The sequence below is a fragment of the Atractosteus spatula genome, chromosome 3, assembly GCF_055471065.1.
Source record: "Atractosteus spatula isolate fAtrSpa1 chromosome 3, fAtrSpa1.hap1, whole genome shotgun sequence".
NCBI lineage: Eukaryota > Metazoa > Chordata > Actinopteri > Semionotiformes > Lepisosteidae > Atractosteus > Atractosteus spatula.
In genome coordinates, this window is record NC_142708.1 from 12,999,146 (window position 1) to 13,024,519 (window position 25,374).

Genomic DNA, 25,374 nt, shown 5'->3' on the forward strand with positions numbered 1-25,374 from the left:
TAACATGCAGTTCAGTCCAGTAATGGAAAAGGGAATGAGCAGTATGTAACATTTTTTAATTGTTTTATGCTGAATGAATATAGATGTGCACATTATCTATTGAACTGTTCTTTCATTACTGCCCTGATATTGAATCATACACCCCTAGCTGTATGCCAAGGGAACACATATACATTTTTGATGTCACCACTCCTTAATGTCCTGCTGTATTGGCAGTAATTAATTTAAATTAAAAAAATATTCTTGTAACTTAGGTTAAAAAAAGGTACAATATAATAAATATTTACTGTATGTGTCATGGAAAATCCAAAATAACTAAATGAAAAGGCAGAAGAAAAGTGTGACATACGTTTCAGAGAAACGCTGCTTTCTTCCTCCAAAAATATTTTTGCAGTGTTATAAATTTTTGCGTACCGACTTCAAACAGGAATCAAATCCAATTAAATAGTTACTGTTTTTGTATTTTTCAAGGTAAATGGATGGTGAAGTACTGTACCTGAGAATTACTGTAATATAAACGACAGACAGAGCAGTCATAGTAGTTGTTTAAGAAAAGGAAATTTCCAAAGGTGCAAGACTCAGCAGGTGAATTTTATAATTATTCTCCTACAGATGGGATGGACATCACTGTCAGTATATTTGTAACATGCAGTTCAGTCCATTAATGGAAAAGCCTCTGAGCAGTGCAATTCATTATCTTTTGAATAACTGATTTTTGATGACTGATTTCTTCTTTGTGAAGCATGTTTTAAGAATCTTGAGTTAATAATTAGCAAAAATATATGGTGATGTTTACCCTATTTTAAAATGCAGTTAATATCAAAGAGATATGTCTCCTTTTTCTTTACCTCTTATAAACTGAAAAATAAATGTTGGATACCTGTAGTTCCAATGCAGTATACAGTACATCATATTAAACGACATCAGGATAGAAATCTCATGGGACAGTCATATTTGGGAGAGTTTTATACTGATTGAATAATATACATTACAAATAAGAGATTCAGCATTTTTGCATCAATAAGTGACACTGGCATCTTCACTTTAACAACAGCGCATCACAACCTAACCATTTTAACAGTGGAAGGGAAACAGAAAGTGTACATCTGATGCAATCATTATATCAGTTTTGAGGTTGCATTTCCCCAAAATGTGACCTATTTTATTAGCTCTGTTCATACAGTACCACATCTCCATCTATACATTATTATGCAGAGTGTCCTCCATCAATAGTCTCTCATGTCCTCCATGCATTGATGTATAAAGCACAAACTGAGTCCCACAGGTTCCCAATTTTAGCCAATTTTTGTTACTTCAAAACAAAAAAATAAAGGAAAATAAAAACCAAATGGCATGTGTTGAGAAACATGTGGGCTTTCATTTATGCCTTGATTGTTAACCTTAGCCAGCAGGGTGCTTCACAATGGCCAAAACATGTTGTCTGGGCCTAGGTGTTTCTGAGAATCCTCATTAAAGTGCATTTCAAGATCATGTGCTACTCTATGACTCTGTAGTCTTATGTGTTCGCTGGTATTCCTCTAGTTCTTTTTTCCTTTTCATGGCAAGTTGCAACTCTTGTTTAATCAGCTGGATTTGCTTCTCCAGCTCAGTCAATTCCTGAATCACCGAGTTCCTTACAAGACTCAATGAATCTGTTTTGCCATTTGAGGCTGACATTGGGATCTCTCTCCTAACCTGTGGGAGAGAAATGTCTTTACACTGTGTGAACTCCAGGTCATTTTGCCTGTTTTCTCGAATGGGGAACTTTCTCTTGTTGCAGCTTGAGTTCCCAGAGGTGTTCCACACTGCTTGCTGGTTATTTCCAACATTGCATCTTGTGGGAAAAAAAGATAAGAGAAACATTAGTTAAGATATTATTATTTAAGAGATATTATTATTAGTCAAGATATGAGTTTTGAATGTTGGGTTGGGATTTAACAAGAAGAATGAAATGTAGGTATACAATGGAGAATGCCTATTAAGGCTTAAAGGAGAATAAAAGAACAATAAGAAAAACAGCCAAAATGGTACTTTTTTTAATTAACCAGCTGCATGATGCATCATGTTCAATACATCTACAGTAATTATCTGCGTATAGGTGTTCTATCAACTTTGTGTTATTGATATAAATTTAGGGCTTTCTGGAATGATCTCCAATGAATGTAGATGGAATTCTGGCTTCATTTCTGCATGACAAAGATCACTTTGAAGTAGGTACTCAAACAGGTATACAGAACTAATTTTGAGCTTGGTCCTACAAAGTCCAAAAGAATAAGAGTTGGAAAATTATGACTGATGGATAAGATAATGTTGTAATTTAGTTTAAAGTACCATTCCCATACTTTCAGCCTCCTTGTTGACTAACAAAATCAACTGAAATGACCTACAGTACGCAGGATAGGATGAAAAAGAAGTTGCTCAAAAACACATTGACACTTTAAACATACTGTAGAAACTACAATGGTGTATTTTGTCATTTCAAAAAATGTGATTGTGATTAGATGTCAACTATGCAGAAACTAAAAGTCTTTTGTTTTCTCTTTCTTTATCCAGTACAAGGTCAGAAAATAATTTTGATTATCTAAGAACCATGCGCCTCTGCATTAAATCACCCATAATCTGGGAGTTTGAGTCACACTGATGATTAATACAAAAGCCCTGAGAAGCTTATTTGGGTTCTGCCTGATGCATTCATTATGAGTCATGTGTTAATTTTGTGCATAGGTGAAACACAATTTGTTTAATATTTCTTCATAATACTTTTACCACACATTGAGAACCAAACAACTAAAGTAGCTCAATGCACGTACAGTAAAGTGTACAGTATTTAAACATGATAAAACCCTACACATCCATTTATTGTTTATTCTAAAAACAGGACCTAATGAGCCCTCCATGAGCTCAGTATTTTTCATCTGATAATAATATGCATATTATATCAACTGGTTTAGCTCTTTTTGTTTAAATATTATCCGTTGTCCAGAAACAAATTCTGTGCTAAATGTAGCTGCTACCCAACTTAAAAGGTCAAATGCACCTTAAAAGTAAATAAAATAAATGGCATGTCAAATGGTGACCTTATACAGTATGTTACACAAAAACTATCCAGTCTCATTCTTACTGTATCCTTACATGCATATACTGTACATGTACATTCTTTGCTTTCTTTTAATCAATCTTATAATCAATTGTTTGTTTTTGTATGACTTTAAAATATCTCATGTCCATACCTTTTCTCCAGCTTAGTCACCATCTGGAATTTGTCTTCGCTGAAGGATGAGTTAAGTGCACGATGTAATCTCTGGGAATGAAAACCATGCAAATGGAAATCTTCACTTTATCTGAACTGGGTATCTTAACTTTGTTTCTGAATTTGTCTTCTTAAGTGTTAAAAGTTAAACATATTATGTAAAGTAATTATCCAATTCTGAGCAGGATCTAGAGAATTAAAATGCACAAGTTGACAACCACTGCTGGTGTTCAATGGGTTTCTTTTGGCTAGGCTATCCTTGACTTTCATCATTGATCATCATTGATAACACAAACCAGGTGATTGTGAGCAAGCAGTATTAACAGTACATTACAGCACCAAAGGTCACAATTCACCATACTGTATGACATTATTGTAGTTTTTATGACTTACTATAAATATTCTGCAAATCTCAGCAATTATCAGATTTATCAAATACACACATAGTAAGCCAAGATAATTGAGAATGACTTTTGGTTTTTGCACAATGTATAGTATTTGGCCCCTTTCTATATACAGTACTGCATGTATAAATTACTGTTTCAGGATAAATGTGTTATATAAATGCAGGAGATTATTATTAGTATTATTATGTTATTTTATGTTTTATTATTCAAATCTTTGGGGTAATCTCAGCCACATTTGCACACAGGCATGGTGCAATTTTTTGCCATGTTATTTTGTCTCATATTATTTTGTGCTCCTTGGTGTTCAAAGTTAAAACCTAGCTTGAAATTCACTATCTGGGGTTACAGAAGCAAGTGCATTTATTAAGATGTCATGTTATTACAAACAGAGCCCACTCAACTAATTGTATAACCCATTAAGGTAATTTTGTTCATACTGTATAAATTGAAGTTTGCACAGCAAAGGGTTACAATACTTCTGTAATGTTTTTTCATAATTTCATAATTTTTTCTTTTATACAATACGAACAATCTATTCACACCTTTCATTTTGTTTGTTTTTTTGCTTTGAGTGCAAACAATGGTTTGTTGTATTAATAACACAAATTACTTGCTTCTTCAAATCATTTTAAGTGCAAGCCTCAAAGCAATAACATGTGAAAGCTGTGCAAGGGTCTGAATAGTTTTGTAAGACTTTATATGTATCACCCTGAAATAAATATTTGGATTCAATTTATACTTATTGTATACAACAGAATTCCAAAATATGAACACAAATGACAAAAAAAATCTAACAATTTCCCCCTATATAATTTACTATACCATGTATAGAATATTGTACATCCATATTATATTATAGTACATACCTGACTAGTGTGGAGCCAGTACTTCAACTTTGACGTTTTTTTAATTCTTGGAATCGCCAGCCGGTAGACTATGTGCTCAGCTACTGTTGTTAGAAGAGACAAAGCAACTCCAACACATAGCATGACAAATAAACCTGAGAAGTGCTTGATTCCCATCTGTAAAGTCTTGAGAAAACAGACATATACAACATTTTACACCTGCCATATACTGTATATCCCACATGCAAAGAAAACCTTCTATCAGCCACAGTAAAGAACAGAAATTATGGTGAACTTTCATAAATAAAAAGAGCCTTTCTATGTAAACAATATGAAGTTAAGAACATTCTCCAAGTCCAAAGTCCTAAAAGAATATAATAATAATAATAATAATATATGTATCCAAATGCTGTGTTACAAGAAAAAAAGGACACAGAGAGAATAAAACATAAAGAAGAGATTATGATATTGGTAAAGAAATCTAATAATAGTTCCAAGAAATTGAAAAACCTATTTACAGTGAGAGTGACCAATATTGATCCTAGAGTAGTGTTGTTCTGGGTCTCTTTATGCTAGCAGCACCTGAAATTCTGGGAAAAGTTGTTAAATGCGCCCTGTTAAATATATCTAATTTAGCTTAAAAAGTGTTGAGTTAGAATGGAAATCTGCAGACTATCTGCCCATCCAGGCCCGTAATTAGATGTTTTTACAGAAAGTGTGGTTCACCTGGCTACATAGCTGGCCTCTACATTATCCTTTTAAATAAAAAAAGTGTCATCAGTGTGCATACATTTTTCAAAACTGAAGGAGTGAGTGAATGGAAAATTTAGTAATTTTAATTTATGCTTTGCATAAATGATGCTGAAGCTTTATTGTTAGTTTAGTGCAGGTTTCTCTAATCCTATTACTGAAAAACCTCAATCCAGCAGGGTTTTATATTACAACCATTAAAGCACATCAATTTCTAAATACAATTTGGAACAATTTAATTGTGATAAATTGCAGGTGATTTTCTAAGTAAATTAGAAATAATTTGAAAATGTGTCCTTTAATGGAGTATATTGCTTTCTTAATTGATCATTAGCTTGCAAGTACTTCTAATCTTTAGAAACATGGACTTTAGAGTGGTTTATAAAATACACTGAATTAGAAATTGCCAGGACTAAGGTTAGAAATTTTTAACATTACAACAGTGATAAGGATAGCAAAATTTAACTTTTCTTACCTCTGTGACAGCGAAACTTCTTTTGCCACAAGGCACAACTTTGTACCATTTGTCATGTAGCATGTCCATAAAGCCATCTGATTTGTACTGACTGATCAATTCTGAAATATTTGAGGTGAGTGGCGAATTTTGCGGTAGGCCAATTCCATACCCTAAGGGTACAGTTGCTCAGTTAGTTGAAGGTCAAAAAAAAAAGTTTTAGTATGACAAATCCAGAAAAGCAGAGTACACAGCTAAAAACAGTATAATACTCCACATATTCTGTTTACCAGACAATCAATTTAAAAATGTACAGGATAAAATTTCAGGAAAAGCATAGTTTTACATTAAACTACAGTATAACTACTAAATTTACTATTTCAACAAAAGTTATTGAGGACTGCTACTTTCTCTGACAGATTTATTTACACCATCTCTTCTATTTCACATATTATCAATAATCAACAATCAAATTCAGATAGAATCTTATCACACACATAAAAATAGGATATAAAGAGCATACAACTATTGTTAAAGTCTACTGTTTTTCTTAAGAAAGTTTGAGACTCCCTTTTAATGTTTCCTAATTTTCAAATAATTAACCTTAACATGGGATTTCAGTAGTTTACACAAAGTAATCTTAAACACAAAAACAAAATATTTAACCCAGGAATCCAAGAATTTACCTTCAATGGCAAATGGTTTTCCAACTGTAAGAAGCTTGCAGTCCGCATCTATTGAAACTTCATAATCTAAGAGTGCTTTGTCCATAATAAAAGCATCAAGTTTTTGTGGATCGTTCCTTTAAAAAAATAATTCTTTAGCATAAAATTTCAAAGGAATACTGTGAAGGAAGATAAAATCAACAACATTTAACTGATAGAGCAATATGTTTATCTTTTAGGCAGCATGGCAGCGCAGTGGTTAGAATTGCTGCCTCGCAGTGCTGGGGTCCTGGGTTGAATTTCTGGGGTGCTATTTGCAAAGGGTTTGAATGTTATCTGTGTGTACTTGTGGGTTTCTGCTGGGTGCTCTGGTTTCCTCCCATTGTCTGAAGATATGCTGGTAGGTTACAGGCTTCTGTAACTTTGGCCTTAGTGTAAACAAATGATTGTGTCTTTAACAGATTTGTGTCTTGTCCGGTGTGTATCCTGCCTTGCGCCCATTTGTCATAGCAAAGAACGGGTGAATGCTTATGCATTTATTGTTAAGCTTTAATTGTTTCTTCGCAGTGCTTGATGACAGTTTACTTCTTCTACCCATAAAGGTGGTCCTTTATAGCATTCAAGTTAGATTTTAAAATACTCAATAAAAAAAATGTGATCTTTTGTAATTCAATAAAATGTGATATCAGAGGAAAGGGATGAATACTTCGCAAGGCATTACACACTCTCATTTCACATACAAGATAGCCGAGTGTGTGTACATGACCTGCTGAATGTTATCATGATAACCTGAGCCTCTTTTAACGGCAAGCAAAGCCCTGGGACTTTAGTAAAGAAGCACCTTGCATTCAGGTTGCAGTAGATACTACTACCCTAACCATCACAATTGTTCTGTTATACACAATAATTCACATATTATTCTGGATGTCTACACATCAAATTGGAAAAGTCTCCAAAATCATTATCTTCATAAGTGGGCCTATTGGTTCCTTTCTGTGTTTTACTTTCTTTGCTTTTATTGATCATATTGACATTCAACATATTTAGATTAAATATTCTAAATAAATCTATGATTGAATGTAGATTGGGTATGCAATTTTTCATTCATACTTTTTAAGGACAAACTACAATGAGTATTAGCCTTTCAAAATTCTTCTTTCAATAGAAAAATGTGAAAGGAATACTTTTTCATATTGATCATTACTACTCACTTTAAATGATCCACTCCATCAGGTGTTGCTGGTACATTGTATCTTCTCATGTATTCATGCATCTCTGGAAAGCTTTTTTTAACATAATCCTCAGCACTGCTTTCGCGAACAGTTCCAAAACGAAAGCCCTGGGAAGGATGGTGAAGCTTGAAAACAAATTAGAACCAATTATTTTGAATAGACTTTACACAGGTGGAGTATTTCATGTGTCTAAAAATATTATTTTAGATGTGTTTATGAGAATTCCATGTGAAATTAGAAGAATTTTTACTTAGTTGGCACTTTCAAATGTGTGGTGATACACAAACACATTTGGAAGAAAAAGAAAAGCTTGAAATAAAGCTACTTGTTGAAATCCAGTACCTAAATGAGGGATATAGTACAGGTTTATCTCATACTGTATGTATCTGAAGTACAAAAGGTGAAATATAAGCTGATTTCCAAACAGAAACATCATTTCAGTGTGGAAAATATTAATTTATTTTTTATCACTTCCTACATAAGGAAGGAATCATATAGTAGAAGATTATGAACACCTACATTTATGTCTAAGGACTGAAATATCACATTAGCAACATAGAGTAGATTTCTCAAGATTTCATCTCAGTTCAGTTTATTTGTTAGATGCACAAGTGCAATGAAATACTTATATTTGTTAAGAAGTGTAATACTCTTTGGCTCTTAGGATAAGGTTCTTGAACTCCATGCTGTTTAATATTTTTCCATGTTAGTGGAGTTATTTATAAAGCAGAAAGAAGGAACGCTTTAGACATAGAATACCAAAGTGATCATAAAATAAGAAGGTACTGTATGAGAAGACCATCAGTGAGGTTGTTTGATGACGTGATGAGAAATGGTAACACAATAGACTGTGTTTTCTGCACCTTTTCTATTCCACTGATTGGAGTAATTTTTAGTAGGGGAGATTTAGTCTTTTTAAAAAGTGTCACAATTGGTTAATAACCATTGACCTGTGACCACTGTGCTGGTATCAGCCAAAAAATGATAGTTGGTTGGGATACTCAAACAGATCCCCAACCACAAAAATGAAGACAGCAATTCTTAAAGGATTACAGATGAAAGGAGAATAAAATAAATATCTGAAGCATATTGATCTGTGTGTCAATGAAGCCACAGTCATGTCACGCCATGATAAGTAATAAGGCCAAAATGACAAAAGGCATTGTAAATTCAGTGTTTCTCACAAATCAAAAGACATCCAAACTGTTGTATATTTTCAGCAAAAAATATTTATGCAAAACACATGCACATTAAAAAAGCAGGATGATATTGAAAATAAAACAAATCAACAATCAGCATTGTTTAGTTGATTGCTTGATATGGGACTTACAGTATATGTTTGCTCATACAATAGTTTTCATTGACTAGGTAGGGTATTTGCAGGATGTTTAGAATTTGAACATGATAACATGAGATAAGATCAAGACTGTCTGTTTTTTATGAATTTTGAAGATATGCAACATGATATAGCAATAATTCTATGTATGCATAAGAAAAAATATAAGAAATCTTTTGGCATGGTTTTAATGTAATCAGAGGTGAATTATTGGCAATTTTATATTGATATACAAAAATTGTATATATTTATGTGACAGTGTGCAAATATTTTATGTATCTTTTGTGGCAAGTTCAATTACCGCCACTAATTGGGCGTTGTTTTCTTAATCACAGTTGCTGAGAGTTACAGATTAAAGATCCAGTGATGACTACCTAACAGTATTGTGTTTATTTCTGTCAGTACTGGCTGCATTTTTGCCACAACCTTTACAACATTGGTGTACATTTTTTAAACAAGAACGAAGCTAAAATGAAATGAGATGAATACGATGTAATATAATAAATTTAGTGATCAGCTGATCCATAGCTTTTGGGAGAAAGGAAGATGAAAGGGTTACTTAAATGTAAAGGAGGAAGACTGGAAAATATCAGTCATGTGGACATTTGAATAAGGGGCAAGCAATGGAGAAAAGTGGGGTTAGGTGGCAACAATCCATATGAAAAGAGTGCTGCATATATTAGAAATGGCAATTTCAGTTGAGGCACTACGAAGGAACAACAACTCATGGGGCTTGCAGGGCACCAGGGAATTTGTAAAAATGTAAAGGATTCATTCATTTGGTGCCTAATTTATAATATTTAGTAGAGCTCTCAGAATCTCAAGTGGGAAACAACTGACAATTTGTGGCATCAGTTGGCTGTGTTTACATTTTCTATGTGTAGCACAGGTTTTGTAATAATAGTTTGAGTTTAAGAGGAAATGGTTATTCCTAATTAAAAGGGTGTAAAACAGACAATGCAGTAACTGTCAACTCAGTTTTATGTGCAGTATGCAACAGATGATAATCTGGAAATTATATTACTAATATGTTTTCTGGAAACACAGGTGATAATAAGTGTGATTGCACACAATATCATGTAGCTCCTCATGAACCAATCCTGAAAACAGAAAACAGAAAACAAAAAGGAGGAAACTTACATAGACCTTTTGGCAGTAAGCAATGTTCTGATGGCTTGCCTGCCCACTTTTCTCTGATTCCATAATCATTTACAGAATTTGAACTACTGTATAATTGCCATACACACAGCAAAGCTTTATGAAGAAGAGCATGGTGTGCAGAAAAAAATCCCTACAGAATACACAAGTGTGCAAGTACCTTTTCAAAAAACATTTCTGGACTTGCCAACACATAACTCATAAAATGTAGGAGCTGCGAGCATCTGTAGATATTGTGTAATGTGATGCAGTTCTTGGGGAAAACTAAAATGCGTCACAAGAATAGAAAATTGGACTGGAAAGAAGAGGAAGCTTGGGGGCAGCCAATGGATGAAAGAGGAAGAGACCTCAGAGATTATGAAAAGAATAGCAGTGCAATTTGATGTCACAAAAAGAAACCCCAGCATTCGGGTTACATTGTTAAAAACTGCTGCTTCAGTGAAACAAAATGGTATTATTAAATTGTGGATCCCCAAAGTAAAGGGCTGGAGAACCAAGAACAATAGTAATCCAACTCATGGTAGTGGCTGGGGAAAAGAGTCACTGATCATGCCCTCGCCCGTGAAAGTGAGAAGAAACTCCACAGTGAAGAAGTGAGTTATAGTAGGTAAACTCATCAGAGTTTACCTATATTTTAATGATAATGTGCACATTATATATGGGAACCCAGTAAGCAGGAAGTGCCAAGGAATAAGTTAAATCAAACATGTCAGCAAAAGACTACTTCTATTTCCTTCTCTTGGTGACAACCTGATTTTTAATCCTCACACCATATTCCCTCTACCTTTCTAGACATTACTGCTAGATGACTAACTGGAATTGAAATAGCTGCAGGTAAGGATACAAGCCAGACACAGAAAAGGCTCACAACTTGAGCTGATGACATGAGAGCTGAGAGGGGTTGCAGAAATGGAAGACTGAAAGATTGATGAAAATGTATCTATGAAGGAAATGGATTCAGAGGAAGGAAGAGAAACTGGGCCTAAAGACACAACAGGAGTTCCTGCAGTTGTGCAAAAATTATTGTATTTTAAGTTAATTTTGTAGGTGTAGGTATTGCAAATCAGCCATACGACCAAAAAATACTTTACTTATTTCTTCTCACCTTGGGATCATGTATTCCTGAGAGTTCCTCATATGTTTTCTCGCCCACCATCACAGCAGCTAGATTAGCTGTGTATGTGGATAAACAAAACAAGCAAAATATCGCCCAGAGGTTCATTAGGAATCTACCCGTCCAACACTTTGGTGGCTTGATGGCAGCTGTCCTTCCAAACAAGATGGCATAACAGACATTAAGTGCCGATGAGAAGGAAAATACCTTCTTTCTGTTCCGGCCTTTAGGCGTCATGCCAAAGGGGCTCTTCCATTCATAAAGAGTGAGAAATATGGCAGTGACATGCAGGGATACAAATATCCCCAACCACATGCTCCAGTGCAAAGGCCACATAAAAGCCCCTATGGGTGCTGCTGTATCTCTTGTCCTCACCAGAATACCCAAGCTGGTGGAAAAGAAAGGGCTGGTAAAATCTATTATTTGGCTACGGGCAGAGTTGATACTAAAAGAAGTGACAGCCATATTTGCAGCCCCACTAATCAGGTCCCCCACTAGTCCCGTCCAACGGCCATTCTTATATGCACCATATTTCCCATCACCAACAATGTAGAGGTCAAAATGAAAACCCACATCTTCTGCTAGCTTCTCAAGGAGATCAATACAGTAACCGTAGCAGCATTTTTTGAACTCAATGGGAACAGTGTCATTTGCACCCTGAAGGCTCTCAAAAAGGTTCTCCAGTACAGCTGTATCATTGGTGAGGGGATCCAGGCACAGTTGTCCTGCTGGGCACTTCCCATCTTCATCCACTTCCCGGGTGAACACGAAAGGGTGCTCCACGAGTGTAACCACCCTGAAGTGAAGACGGGAAGAGTGCCTCCATTCCCCTCCTCGTTGGAAATGCTTTTTATTTGGCCATATCCCATAGTCCATCACTACTTTCCCATCCTTCCAGCTCCCCAGTCGTGTCCACATTGGGTTTCCTATGGGATCATGCTGCAGGTTCCAAATGAAGTAGTGGCTCTCAGAGATAATCACTGAATCCTCCTGCAATTTGATGTAGCCACTTAGACCATCAAAAGTGGTGTTTGTCAAAAATCTGGAGGAGGAAAGCATAAAGTACACTTGAAATGAACAGATACACAAAAATATACTTACAGTACATACTGTAATAAGTATTTTCTGTCTATACTGTATACTGTATGTACACAGTTAAAATGGTTTCAGCAAAATAAACGTTATCGTAATGTGCATATACTGTGCTGTATATGAATTCAGGCTCAGATGGCTTAAGAGTGAGTGCACTTGCTGTATTGTAAATCATGAAACCATTAAGGTAATGGTTGTTCCAGAAATACAATTATAAAAATATCATAAGACAGTTTCTTATCATATGGGACGTTGATATGATAAGTTATAAATTAAGTTGATATTAAGTGTACTAGAAAAAGTAGAACATTTCAGAATTTAATCTTTTAATTGTCAAGTTTGAAAATCCTGTTTTTTGTTACATACTGTATCACTGTAGATGAAGAGATCTTACAGACATGACATTGTTTACAGAGATGCTTTGTATTCCTTCTGCTTAAATTCACTGTGTAGGACTACTTGCCATTTACTGTATATTTTTAAAATTGCTATATGATAGATTGAGAAATATTACACATCTTTAAAAACATTTAATGGCAATTGTATTACTGTAATAACTACAGTATATTTTGCAGCAGTGCTAAAACAAATAGTCTTGACAGGATGCTGAATAATCTTCAAAAGTTATAACAGAATGGAATGTTAGGAGGTGTTTTCTAAATTGAGGGCTGTGTATTTTTGATACATCTTTTATGAGAAGGTTGTTGATGCAATTTCTGTAGCTAGGGATTACATGACAAATATTTATATATTGAATGGTAAATTTACTCTATAATACTGATATAATTTTACACTTTTATACAATAATCTCCTTTAACACATCAATCTACTTCTAAGTGATACATTGATAACATTGATAAAGCGCTTGAGACAACTATCTTTCTTTCAAGAGTATTTGGTTTTCAGAGCATGACAATGCAAGTTCACACAGTGCTAGGATTACAAAGGCATGAGTTCTAGAAAGAATTGCTGAATACTCTGAATACTATAACCAGGATTTTATGTACAATAAAATGGCTGACAGATTCTTTGATATCATCAACAGGAGACAACTGAAACTAGCCCTCCATCACCAGCTGACTGCAACTGTGCAGGAAGGGTGGCTAAAAGCCTGTCCAGAGGCTGATTTTTATGTCTGTGCACAAATGCTGCCTGCTAATGATCAGGGAAGTCATAAGAAATACTAATAAGAGATTTGCACTGCATGTCGAGAATGACATTCCAGTTCAGATGCAGAGAAAAGATTTCCATTTCTTCCTACTGTATATTTAAGAAATTAAAAAGAAAATAGTATTACAGTACGCATTTTGTTAAGTTCTAATTGCTGTATTAGAAAATGTTGCTTAATGTTTTCCAAAGCTATTTTGTAAACAATTTTATAAACAATGGGGGGAAAAAACCCCATTGCAACTAATTCAGCATATAAAAACTAAAATGTATTTAGCAGAAATCAGTGCATTTAAACCTAATCAACATCTGCAGTGCTGAAGTAGAATCCTTTTGCTTTATGGCATTATTGGGGGTTGTCGCTATGTTTTGATATGGATGTAAAAGGGAAATAAATCTATACCATCTTACACTTTTTTACTGTGCATCCCTTTGTTTTCACGAAAATGCAGTGATCTCCATTAGAGAGTTTTGCAAAAGTATTTATGCCCTTCCAGTGACGTCCAATTTTGTTGAACTACAACTGATGTAATTCCAAATTTGTGAATAAAAATTTAATTGAATATTTTAATGGATGCTGAAATTGAACAGTTTTATGAAGAAGTTAAAGGTCAGCAAAAAGCACTAAAGCAAAAGCTTTGTTAAAAACTCAAGTTTTGACTAAAAAATATTCACTGTAACAATGTATATAGTACTGTACATAACCTATATTTCAACAATCTTTGCAAGTTAGTGTAGCATGCATTTCCATGAGCTTTCCTCCTTCTCTCTTACAAAAAATAACTGGAGGCTGCAATCACTGACAAACTTGTAAAAAACAGTACGCCACCTTGCAAATCTTTTTGGTTACTGTTGCATGTAACATGTTGCCAAAAACACTCGTTTCAGCTGAAGCCTGCTCAAGAATACAAGCAGTGCTCTGTCAATTGGATTCTGTTTCTAGGTGAATTCTGGATACACCAGGATAAAGACAAAACCCAGGTTTAAAGCTTGGTTCATACTCTAGATTTCAACTTTCATTCTGAACTGGGGTCTTAACTGCTCAGCCAGCACATATTTAAAATCTCACTAAGAAATATGTTAGATACATTGCTTATTGATGCTTATTTAAGTAATGCTCTTTGTGCTTTGTCCCCATACATCATGTGGACATACATCACAGTCCCAGGGTTAACAGTCTTTAAGTCATGCATATTATATATTTACATATTTCTCTGAAAAAATCCAGTAAATGATACAGAGGTGGAGATCTAATCCAGCTAAAATAAGATTTGAGCTGTCAAGAGTTGTTTTGTGGCAACTGGCATGGAGAAAGCACATTCTAAATCAAAGTCAGGCTAATATCCCTGGAAATTATTCTAATCCCTTTATATTGATACATACTGAGTTTCTTGAAAACTTTGATCTTTCTTTTGCTGATAACACATTTTTTCATGTTTATGTTCTACCAAAATGTATTGATTTCTCAAAATTGCACACAGCAAATATCTTCAATCACATGCTCTACTAACTACTGTATATGGTGTCTATCAGCTCTAGAATTTATACAGCTTTCAAGTAATGCTTCCTAAGATGTCAAATCATTTCACTAGGACTGTCTTTGTAGTCACTTAGATGGTAACTATTCAGTGAAATTTAATAAAGATACATAAAGCTGTGATCCTCCAAATAATATTATTAAATACCAATTTAATAGGATCTTGCAATAAATCTCCCAGTATTTTTGTACACTTTATACAATTATATTATATTGTTTATCACATTATATTGTTTATGGTATTTCAAAGTCTAGGGGTAATATGTACAGTAAAAGAGTATGCAAATATAAAACCAGTTAATTCTGCTACAGTCTGAAACCAGCTACTGTAAATACTGCAAAATTTTAATTATTGAGGTACAGTACTTTCTAGAGATGTTACAGTATTCTGTAATTGATTATTCAGTTCCTGATTGGGACGTTTAAACATACTGTAATCTTGTACATAATTCTATTCCAGAACCTCCACATTCTACAAGATCTTACTAAACATTCTTACAAGTTCCCGTGGTGGGGAATATGATAAGTTCACAGTTTGGCATTACTACAAAAAAAGCAAACTGTTTACAGGAATTCTACTAAGATCTTTTGCCTGAAAACAAACATATGCAGTGTACAATATACATAACCACTAATATGCATCATATGCCTCGATAGTTGCTTATATTTAAAGGTCAGATATATTTAAAAAAAACATTTGTACCCACGTTAAAAATATTTTTATTGTCTGGCTTCATCATCCGCACCTCAATCCATTCATATTGTATTTATGTGGGTTTTATCTATAATCCATTAGATGAGAGGCAGACAATTATTAAGTGAAAAAAAATCACTTCAAAAATTGTCATTTCCAAATATCACACATCAAATAGATGTAAAAAAGCTTTAAAAGAGCTTCACTTGTTATATGTTATTGCAAAGTACAGTATGACATACCCTCAGTGTTGGAGTCAAAATGAATAATGTCAAAATGTCAATGTTGCTTAAGCCAATGATGGAAAAGGTATGGAACTGATGAAGGTAATTGCAGGCTCAAAAGTTGCACTTTTCTATTACTACTGTCAACCACACTGTATTATGGAAAATAATGTTTATTATTATGAATAATGTGAATTTTATTTTTCCATGTTATTTTTATTACAAAATAATTTATAAATACTGGGAACGTAACTTAATTTGCTAAAATATGTATGGATGTAAGTGGATGCTAGAGACTGCATAGATGTGGAAAGTATTTAACCAAGGGTTTTGTTAAATCCCCCAAAAGCTCAATACACAGTATATACTGTATAGAATTTCCACAACAGTTGACTGCTCAAATGGACTGTTTCAGTGTTCCTTTTTTGTAACACCCATTCTTCATAAATTCTGACATTATGTTCTTAATATGTTATCTTAATTAATAGACTGAATAATCTGAACAAAAAAAAAATCTAAAATATATAGCAAGAAGACATCATAAATTCCAAATTAAAACACAAAACAAAATCTTCTAGAATGCAGTAAAGCAGAAGGCTAGAGCTTCCATTTGTGTTTATCTTGATTGCAAAAAGTATTTCATAACTCTAATCAGTCATTCTCCTCAAGGCATACCTGGATTTCAAATAAGAGATTGCAAACTCCAAATGATTTACAGCGAGAACTATAGCTTTGGGGGCTTCAAAGATGTCCTTTCTGCATTTATCTCACATAATAAATGTGAAAAGCCTTTAAGGCTTGCATTTTTAAGGAATCTCATTAATAACTGCATGAAATAGGTCGTTTAAAGTATATTCTGTACAGTGTCCGAATTTTAAGGCTTCTACAAAAAATTTAAATTCGATGATGTTAAGTTTTTATATGAAAATATTTCCATAAAATGCACCTTTTTAAAATTCATCCTCACCCACCTCTTCAAGGATTAAAAGAACAAAGAAAAATTGAAGTATTACCTGGAGAGATATTTCCCTGAGGTTAAGTTTCTTCTCTCTAGATCCATGCAGTTTGTAGTGCTGGGGATCAAAGCAAGTTCTGGCTTTATGTAAGTAGCTGTTCCCACAGCTCTTGCTACCAGCTCTAAAGCATCTTGCACATAGTGGTCAAGAGCAGGCTCTGTAGTTTTGCCATGTGCCAATAGACCCATTGGTAGTCCCTCAGTTCTGAGCTCTTCAACATTCTGTGTGTCCCCTAAAATCCAGTGATATTCTGGAAGTGCCAGCCCATATTTTGTAACAGTATTAAAGATCCTCTTGATATCCCTGATATCACATCCAAATGTAACCACTGTTGATGCTGATTCCTTGAGGGACTCCAGGTATCCCTGCAAAGAAGCCTGAACATCACTTTTCGAAGTGCCATTTGACGAGATATTGATTATAGATCCCATGTGAAATTTGGTATGGTTTTGCAATAAGAAAATAAAGTCAGAGATATTCCACTCTTTGCACAAAACCAAGCTGACATCATACCAGTTGTTCATGGAAAGAAGGGAAAAAACTATATCTGCCTGGGGAACAGGAGGATTCTGCAAAGCCATCTGAAGATGAAGAGGATTCTAAGGGAAGAGAAAGATAAAAAAATGAAACTAGTACTGTATATTCAGTAAGTACTTGTGTCATATTTCAATTAATCTGTTTGTGGTTAAAATAAAAGAGTGATAAAGATCAGACACCAAAACTGTCCTAAAATAAATTACCAGTAACAGATGGGAATCTATAACTACCAAAACATATCCTGTATTATTTGCAAAAAGTCATAATGCACTCTAATAAAAAAGGGAAGTCAGTATTTCACCTGAGGGATCTAAAGAAACATCTAGAAGACAGCCTTTGCCACATTGATGTAACAGTACATGAATGTATATCCCATAAATGGCAGTGGCATAAACAAAAAATCTTTGAGAACAAACAAACTGCACCTGTTGATCAGTCCACAAACATTTAATGCTTGTAGACGTACGGAATTCTTGCTCTGGTTACAACAGAAAGTCATATAGTACAATGCTCCATATTTATTTACAGTGCATGTCGGAATGTGGATCTGAAACTCAAGGGCTTTATATGAGGCATAGCATAGGAATCAAAAGTTAAATCAAATAACATGCTTAAAATTAGATTATCTCATTTTGCATGCATTACAGGTGTTTACAATTGGAATAATATTGTGGATTTAGCAGTGATAACCAAACCAGTAATTCATTACAATCATCTACTCTTTTCCCTTAACTATTACTTCATTGAACTATTAATGAATACGCTTTGTAATGTACTGTACATTAGCCGTATAGTTCCCTAGTAGAACAAGCCTTCATGAATATAAGAAAGCTTACAAATGGGAGGATGCTATTTGGCCCATCTAATCTGCTTGGTTGTGTGCAGCTTACTGACATTTTTTACTTTTGATTACATACAGTAGAATTTAGAAAAGAATAAGAAGAAATCAAATGCATAAACGATCATAAAAAGTCAGAACGTATACTTGAGGAACTACATACTAAACAGTAGCCAAGCTGTATTAGTCACTACTGTATGTCTAGAAAAAAAATATAATAAAAACATAGCAAAAATGAGAGTTTTGATGCAAATGGATGTCATGGGGAATGAAAGAAGACTAAAATGAGTGACAAATACTGGATGTATGCATTAAACCTTTAATTAAACATACACTGTTTTCCCTTCTGTGAAAAAGGACATGTTCTCTGCTTTAGCAATATTTTGAATCCTCCGGTCCTGCTGTCCCTGCTCTCCTAGTTAGAAATGAGGAACAGATGTACTGTTTTGGCTAAATACTGGTGCCTGCTGTCAGAAAATCTCAAGCTTTTTAAAAAATGGACAGTAGTGTAGGAGTAGACCATAAAAATCTGATTGATCACCATGATTGATGACCATGGTCTGAAGCAGAATATTTATGGTATAAGCTGAAAAGGTATATAACAAGTTCGCACCATCCTGTCCATAGGAGTTGGACTGGTTCTATGTAGAGGAGTGTAGAACTGATGTTTTTAAAATCTCATGAGAAGTTGAGGATAACCTATATAAAGTCAAATGCGAGTTTGGTTCTAAATAATTCTTTGTGCTCTGCTTCCTTCTTGCCCTGTTAAACATGAAACTAATAACAACAATAATATATATATAATATAAGTGACCAGTCATTAAAGTCAAAGGATGATTAAACAAAATCTGTTTGCCTAATCTAATTATCTCAGTGAATGAATATATTTGAACATTGTGCATTTAAAAACATAAAGTACATAGATTTTGTTGGTACATTTTTTATATATATATTATATTATACAAGATTTTACTTTTTGTAACTTGATTTTCAAGCTAAATAAAAATTTGGTTACAGTTCATTAAGAGTATTCAAAGAATTGTAGGTTATCATATTGATGTAGGTCTCCTTCTGAATAGAAAAGCATAGCTCAAACAAAGCTAGTCCGATAGTTAATATTTGCCGGTGAACCTAAATAACTTGCTGCTTTCTCGTAAAAGAAACAACATAATATTAATTACGCTAATCATTCCTTTGTTTCTGTGTTCAAACAGAGGAGATAAGGTTTCAGGGAGGTATTTTGTTTTTTGATGGTATGGAACTACAAATTGTATACAGTATTTATGTGTACAACCATTGTTTTTGCATGTGGTTTTGGACACAGAGTAACTGGCTTTCTTCATCTTTTTATACACTTATGCTATTTACAAGCACTCTGTTGCACATAATCCTAACTAAACAACACCACTGTGTGTTTTATTCAGCAGGTGTTTAAATACATAGATAAATATAAATTACGGGTACAGTATGGATAGTAATTAACTCTTTATCCAATCACAACACTGCAATAGACAGAATTGTCTTCTTGTTCAACATTTTGAAACAGACTGTAACAGCAGGCTGCAGATGCTAAATTTATACTGCATAAAAGACAAGGTCTTATGATAGTAACACTATGCGTATCATCAGTACTACTCCTTTTCCGGTCTAAATTTTACTTTGGACCACAATGGAGCCACAATTAATATTGTAAAATATGGGATTAGTTTCTGAGCTCTTTGAAGAAGAAAAAAAAATTGTGGAGGGTTTGTCAGTAGTGCTTTTATAAATATGCCCAATATGACCATATTGCATTTCACCCATGTAGAAAAAGCTTTATTCTCTACACAAAAAAAAGAATCAGATAAACGGAAATATAATGACAATCCATCTGGGTACAGCAATAAGATTACATCAGTGCAGACGCAGGATCTCTGAAAGGATCTCCTTTATTGGCCCAGGTCTTGATATGAAGTATCGAGGTTGTGGCCCAGAGGCTTACATTCTATAGATATGGTAAAATTTAAAGTTCTCTGTAAGTGTAAATTAAACATTTTTGTACATATGACATATCAATTAACAGGGTATAGATCGACTATTGTATATCTTATTACTGCTACAGTATTTGTTCATCTGAAGCATAGTCTTTATTTTCTCTTTTTTCTGTGTTATGTTTTTGTACCTTTTCTGTTTCACAGGCAACAGAAAAACAAAAGTTGCTGAACGATCTAAAACAAATCAGTATTAGTACTGGTTCAAAACATGGGAATATATGAGACATTATTTTCCATTAAATATTAAAAAAAATATTTATTTGTGTAATCTATTTAGATTTTCAGTAGTATTCGTAAATCCATCTACAGTATTACAAAGATGCAGAAGTCGCATTTATGGACTGACCAGAAGATGGCGCCATACACCTGTTCTTTTTTTGCCTTGTTTTTCTTCCTGCATGGCAACTCTATTATAATCACAGTAGCTATTATGATAAAACATTGCTTCACCTCTAAGATTTAAAGAAATGTGACATAGTATTGAGATTTAAGTTGCTCAATCAATTTGTTTTCTTCTTTGTAGCCCATAGAATTATTCTAAAGAATAAAACTTTAGTGGTCCTTCCTTCAGACTATTCGGATGCTTATTTACTAATTGCTTCCGATGAAGGAGTAGGGAACTAAGTGTTTTGCATACAGGGCTTAGGTGTATTTTGACAATTCATTAATGAATGACCTGAGTCAAAGAATAACCTGATTAAAAATAAACTTTTCTTTAACAGAGCAATTAACTAAAGAAAACATACATTCACTATGGCAAGAAATCGTCTGCATTTTTTTTGTTAATTTGGAAATATTAACTAAAAATAGTTCTAGCCACGGGGAAGTCATAGAGCAGTTCTTTTATGCTACTTGCGATTTCCTGCATTTGATGTGCTGTCTACCCATTATGCGTTTTTCATCTTGTGCATTGGATCCACCTGAAAGCAAGATTTTCTTTAGCTAAGAAAAATGAAAAGCTTAAGAAAGACCATAATTTGATGTCAAAATGGGTAGCTGTGTCCTTAGTAAGGAACTTTACTATAGGTTTATTATAATTATATAGATATTCTAATAAATGCTGAGCAGAAATATTTTAGAAATAAAAGGTCTTTGAACCTCAGAGGTAAAATAATGCAGGATCTCAATAGAAGAGTGGTGTAGCATCTAGAACTGGATGAAAACACACAATTAATTATCAAAGAGTGGTTGTGAATATCCTGTAATACATGAATTATTCATTACCATCTAAAGTGACTCCTGGGATAATTGTGAAAATCACAACAATAGCCTACTGTATGTACCCACAGTCACCTCAGTGTCTTCAATTAAGAGTCATTGGAAGTCTTAAACTGAGTTGTGAAAAATAAGTATGAAGCAATAACTGCAAAATGTTAAGATTTAATTCATTATTGAAAAAGGGTTGTGGAATATGTGCAAGGGTTCTATTTTTTTCCTGTATTTGTACATGTTATGCAACATTTACATACAGGCACAAGCAATTGGTGGTGTTTTGCCTCTACATTTAATTTGAACTAGGCATATCATAGCTCCCTGTAAATAATTTCCCAGATGGTTGATCACTTAAACCAAATAACAAAATAACATTATGCATCATATGTTTTAAGATGTTAACAGTGCTAAAGAAAAAAAAATGTTTTCACAGATTTTATTTTCTTGAAGAATAAATATAATAAAGTACTTTGGATAAAATGTAATGTAACATATATCACAGTTTATCATTTTTTATATAGAATGTCTGTATACAGTTGCTTGGTTGTGTAAGTGTAAGCATTAAACGCTTGTTTGTGTATTTTTCACTGATGGCCATACAATGCAAAAATGATTGGCTCTTGTTATGATCTTATTTGCTTTTTAATGGCACCAAGCATATATTTAAATAATATTTATAAACATAAATGTAATTCTAAATTGAATTTGTTATTAATGTGAATGCCAAAAGTCATATAACAGCGACATACAGTATGAATGTATTATACAGTAATGGCATTAAATTAACAAATAAGTACAACAAAAATGCACCTGTTGATCACAAAGAAAAGCTAGAACTCAATTGTTGAAAGTTCAAATAACAGAAAATATAGATTGCTAGTACGTGGTGGCCATAAATTATTTCAGCCGGGGAAATAACAATGAGGGCGAACCTGAGTTTTAATCATTCGATGTGTGCGATTGCTGCTGCGGTGTATAAAAAAAAAAACACTGTTCCCTCGGAGACAGATGTCTGTGATGACGGAAACCATCTTTCTGCATTACAAAGGAACCATAAACGTTCTACAAAATAAGAAAAGACGCCTTAAAACCAATTGAGAGTAAACATGACGTATTAATTAGTATTACAGTTTATGCATCCAGAGAAGATAGACAATGATTCCAAATTATTGTCAGTATTACCATAGACAACGTATAACAATATGCATTGCATTTTAAAATGTCTTAAATTTCTTATTTTTATTTGAGATCAAAGGTAATCAATATAAACGCTGCTACTACACTAGGTTACACAGACCATCGTACCTATAAAGCATCAGACAAAGAGCATTGGTGATTGGCAAGATACGCATACAGCATGTATTAAACGAATATATTTTAGAACAATTATTTGCACCATGAACATCACAAATTGTTCGCTAAGAAACAAGAAACTCGACTTCGCGGAAATGTTTGTTTTCTTTAGTCGTGTTTCTGAAGGCTCCAACAGCAACTGCAGAGCCTGTTGGATCGCTGTCCGTGGTGCTGAACTTGAGTACTGGACTGCAGAAATGCATGGAATGACAAAATAACTGTACTAGGACACGGTTGTTGGGAAATGAGTTAACGTATGAAACAAACATCGTACAAACCTTTCCTTACCTCACTTTTTCTTGTATATATCCTTTTAACAATGCTGATTACGGGGATCTCTAGAGCGGATGACATAAATTCCAACTCCAAAAGCTCCCCCTTATTTTGTGGAAAGGCAAGCATAGCAGATACACCTTGAACTACGACAGTGTGGCACACACTTTGCAGGAAAGACACCGGATCAGCACAAACTGAAGAAGACGGGGAAGAGAAAGAAAAAGCGGGTAACTCCCCAAGACCCGCTTCCACGGCCATCACCACCTCCAAAGACAAGTTATATGGTAAAAGACCCACCATTCGACTGAGTTTCTCAACCGCATTTAAAAGAGATTCTTTGGGCTCAAAAAAGATGGTTTCACTGTCAACACTTTTATTCCCAAATCGACTTTTCGATCCCTTGTGCTGGTTGTTTAGTGGGCTTTTAGTCTTCATGCTCCGTGACTCATACACGTTCTCACTTTTACAGTTCATTTCAAACTCTTTCTCCTTTGCGCTCAGCGTCCCCTCTTCAAGATATCTTTCCCCGGTGTCGTCGTCCACCCCAATGTCGTTCAGGTTAAAGACACGGGGCCGAAGGTGCACGGCCCCGACCCGCACCGTGTGCCCAATACTCTTTAAAATCTGGCACGGTTGTGGATGTGACCGAAACCCGGGAAACCAGAAGAACAGTAAGATGCTGGGAGCAAGTACAAGGAGCAGCCAAAACCTGCCGAACGCACCCCCAAAACATAACCCCCTCATTACTGTCAACAACAAAAAAAATCCAGATTCACATGAAAAACGTAGGTTTCCTCTTCCCCCTCCACTCTCCGTGGCCCCTGCAGAGCAGCGTCGTGATCTTTTCTAAATATTTGAGATCCACTAAAGTTATGCACTTCTCTCTCCTCGGGGTGCACAATAACGGCAAAAAACATCTGGGAAATTAATCATTTTATATTTATCTCAAACTACCGTCTCTGCTTCCACGTTGGCTCAAAATACACGTTAAAAATAAAAATTCCCCAGGAATATGAGGTAGAAATTAAGCGCTGCAACGTGCATCCTCAAAATAAATAAAGTTCTGGCTTCCCTTTCAACGCAATATCCAGAGGCAAAGTGCAAAGAAGAGAAGCTTTATTATTTTTCATTATTGATCTTTTTTTTCTTTTTTGTATTATTCTGTAAATAGAAAGGCACGTACAACACCCAGGTAGATCCATTTCTGTTAACGTCGTGTTGATCTTCGTCCGCTACAAACGACGATTATATTTGCATTTCTATAAAAAATAAGCTTATGTATTAAAAAGAAAAACAAACAGCAAACAGCAAAAACGTGCTTTCCCTTCAGTCTGACATCAGGAAACTTCATACAGTCGCTTGGTTGCGCTCCACTCCCACTAAGAAGTGCGCGCTGAGGAAATCCCTGACGGTGCACTGTGAGGACCGCTATCTGTGTACCAAGGAGTTTGCCGTTAACCACATCATCGCCACATCACCCTCGTTGTTACATACATTGCTTTTCATTTGCACAGAATAACATCTACAGTATGGATGGAAGGAGGAAAATGACACCCTCGTTATGTAAAAATGACACCGTGAAACACCGCAAGAAACACACAAAGGTTAAATAACCACACTATGCTCTCAATGTAGCTAAGAGGAATTGGAAAGGCACATTAATAAAAATCAATTAAAATAATAAAATTAGAAAGTATTTTTAGTATTCCATCACAGCAAATACGCATACACCCACATACAAAAAAAACATTTGCATAGCTGTAATTGCATTAATTACAGTAGCTGACATCGGTAATCATAACAAAGCGAAAACTCGTACTTATTATTTTATTAGGTGGTTGCAAGACAATACAAAATGGCAAAACATTGAAGATTTTTTTAAAAACACTTTTAAGAGTTCCCCATTACAAAGGGTGACTTTTTACACTGTACCATAGAAGCTCTGGTGTTCTGTTAAAATATGAAAACAAAAGTAACGACATATTCAGGTACAGTAGGGCTTAACATTTACTTGTGCAAAGATCTGCCCCTGGAGCAATTCCTAAAGATAAGACTAATGAGCATTTAGATGTAATATACAGTAGATGTATAGAGATTCAGTAACACTGTTAAGATGTACAGTGAAAATAAAGATGTAGATATAGATCAAGACCACATAAAATGGAAAGCATTAAAAAAAATAAC

General features: G+C 34.4%; 1 protein-coding gene across 1 annotated transcript; it reads right to left on the minus strand.

Annotated features, from left to right (window-relative positions):
• Positions 1-1,500: 1,500 nt before the first annotated feature.
• Positions 1,501-23,934, minus strand: grin3a (glutamate receptor, ionotropic, N-methyl-D-aspartate 3A). The gene is made up of 9 exons (XM_088911723.1): positions 23,203-23,934; positions 16,939-17,540; positions 11,203-12,253; positions 7,583-7,728; positions 6,393-6,508; positions 5,728-5,879; positions 4,524-4,688; positions 3,231-3,301; positions 1,501-1,834 (listed from the first exon to the last, which is right to left on the minus strand). The coding sequence occupies exons 1-9, from the start codon at positions 23,932-23,934 to the stop codon at positions 1,501-1,503; spliced, it is 3,369 nt and encodes a 1,122-aa protein (XP_088767849.1).
• Positions 23,935-25,374: the final 1,440 nt, after the last annotated feature.

What these genes read in the sequence shown, in the direction of transcription:
- grin3a (XM_088911723.1), bottom strand. Translation starts at nt 23,934, where the DNA reads ATGAGGGGGTTATGTTTTGGGGGTGCGTTCGGCAGGTTTTGGCTGCTC. An exon ending in TATATACAAGAAAAAGTGAG is followed by an intron (nt 17,541 to 23,202) that starts GTAAGGAAAGGT and finishes CTCTTCCCTTAG; the next exon opens with AATCCTCTTCATCTTCAGAT. An exon ending in ACTGGCTCCACACTAGTCAG is followed by an intron (nt 3,302 to 4,523) that starts GTATGTACTATA and finishes TTTCATTCCCAG; the next exon opens with AGATTACATCGTGCACTTAA.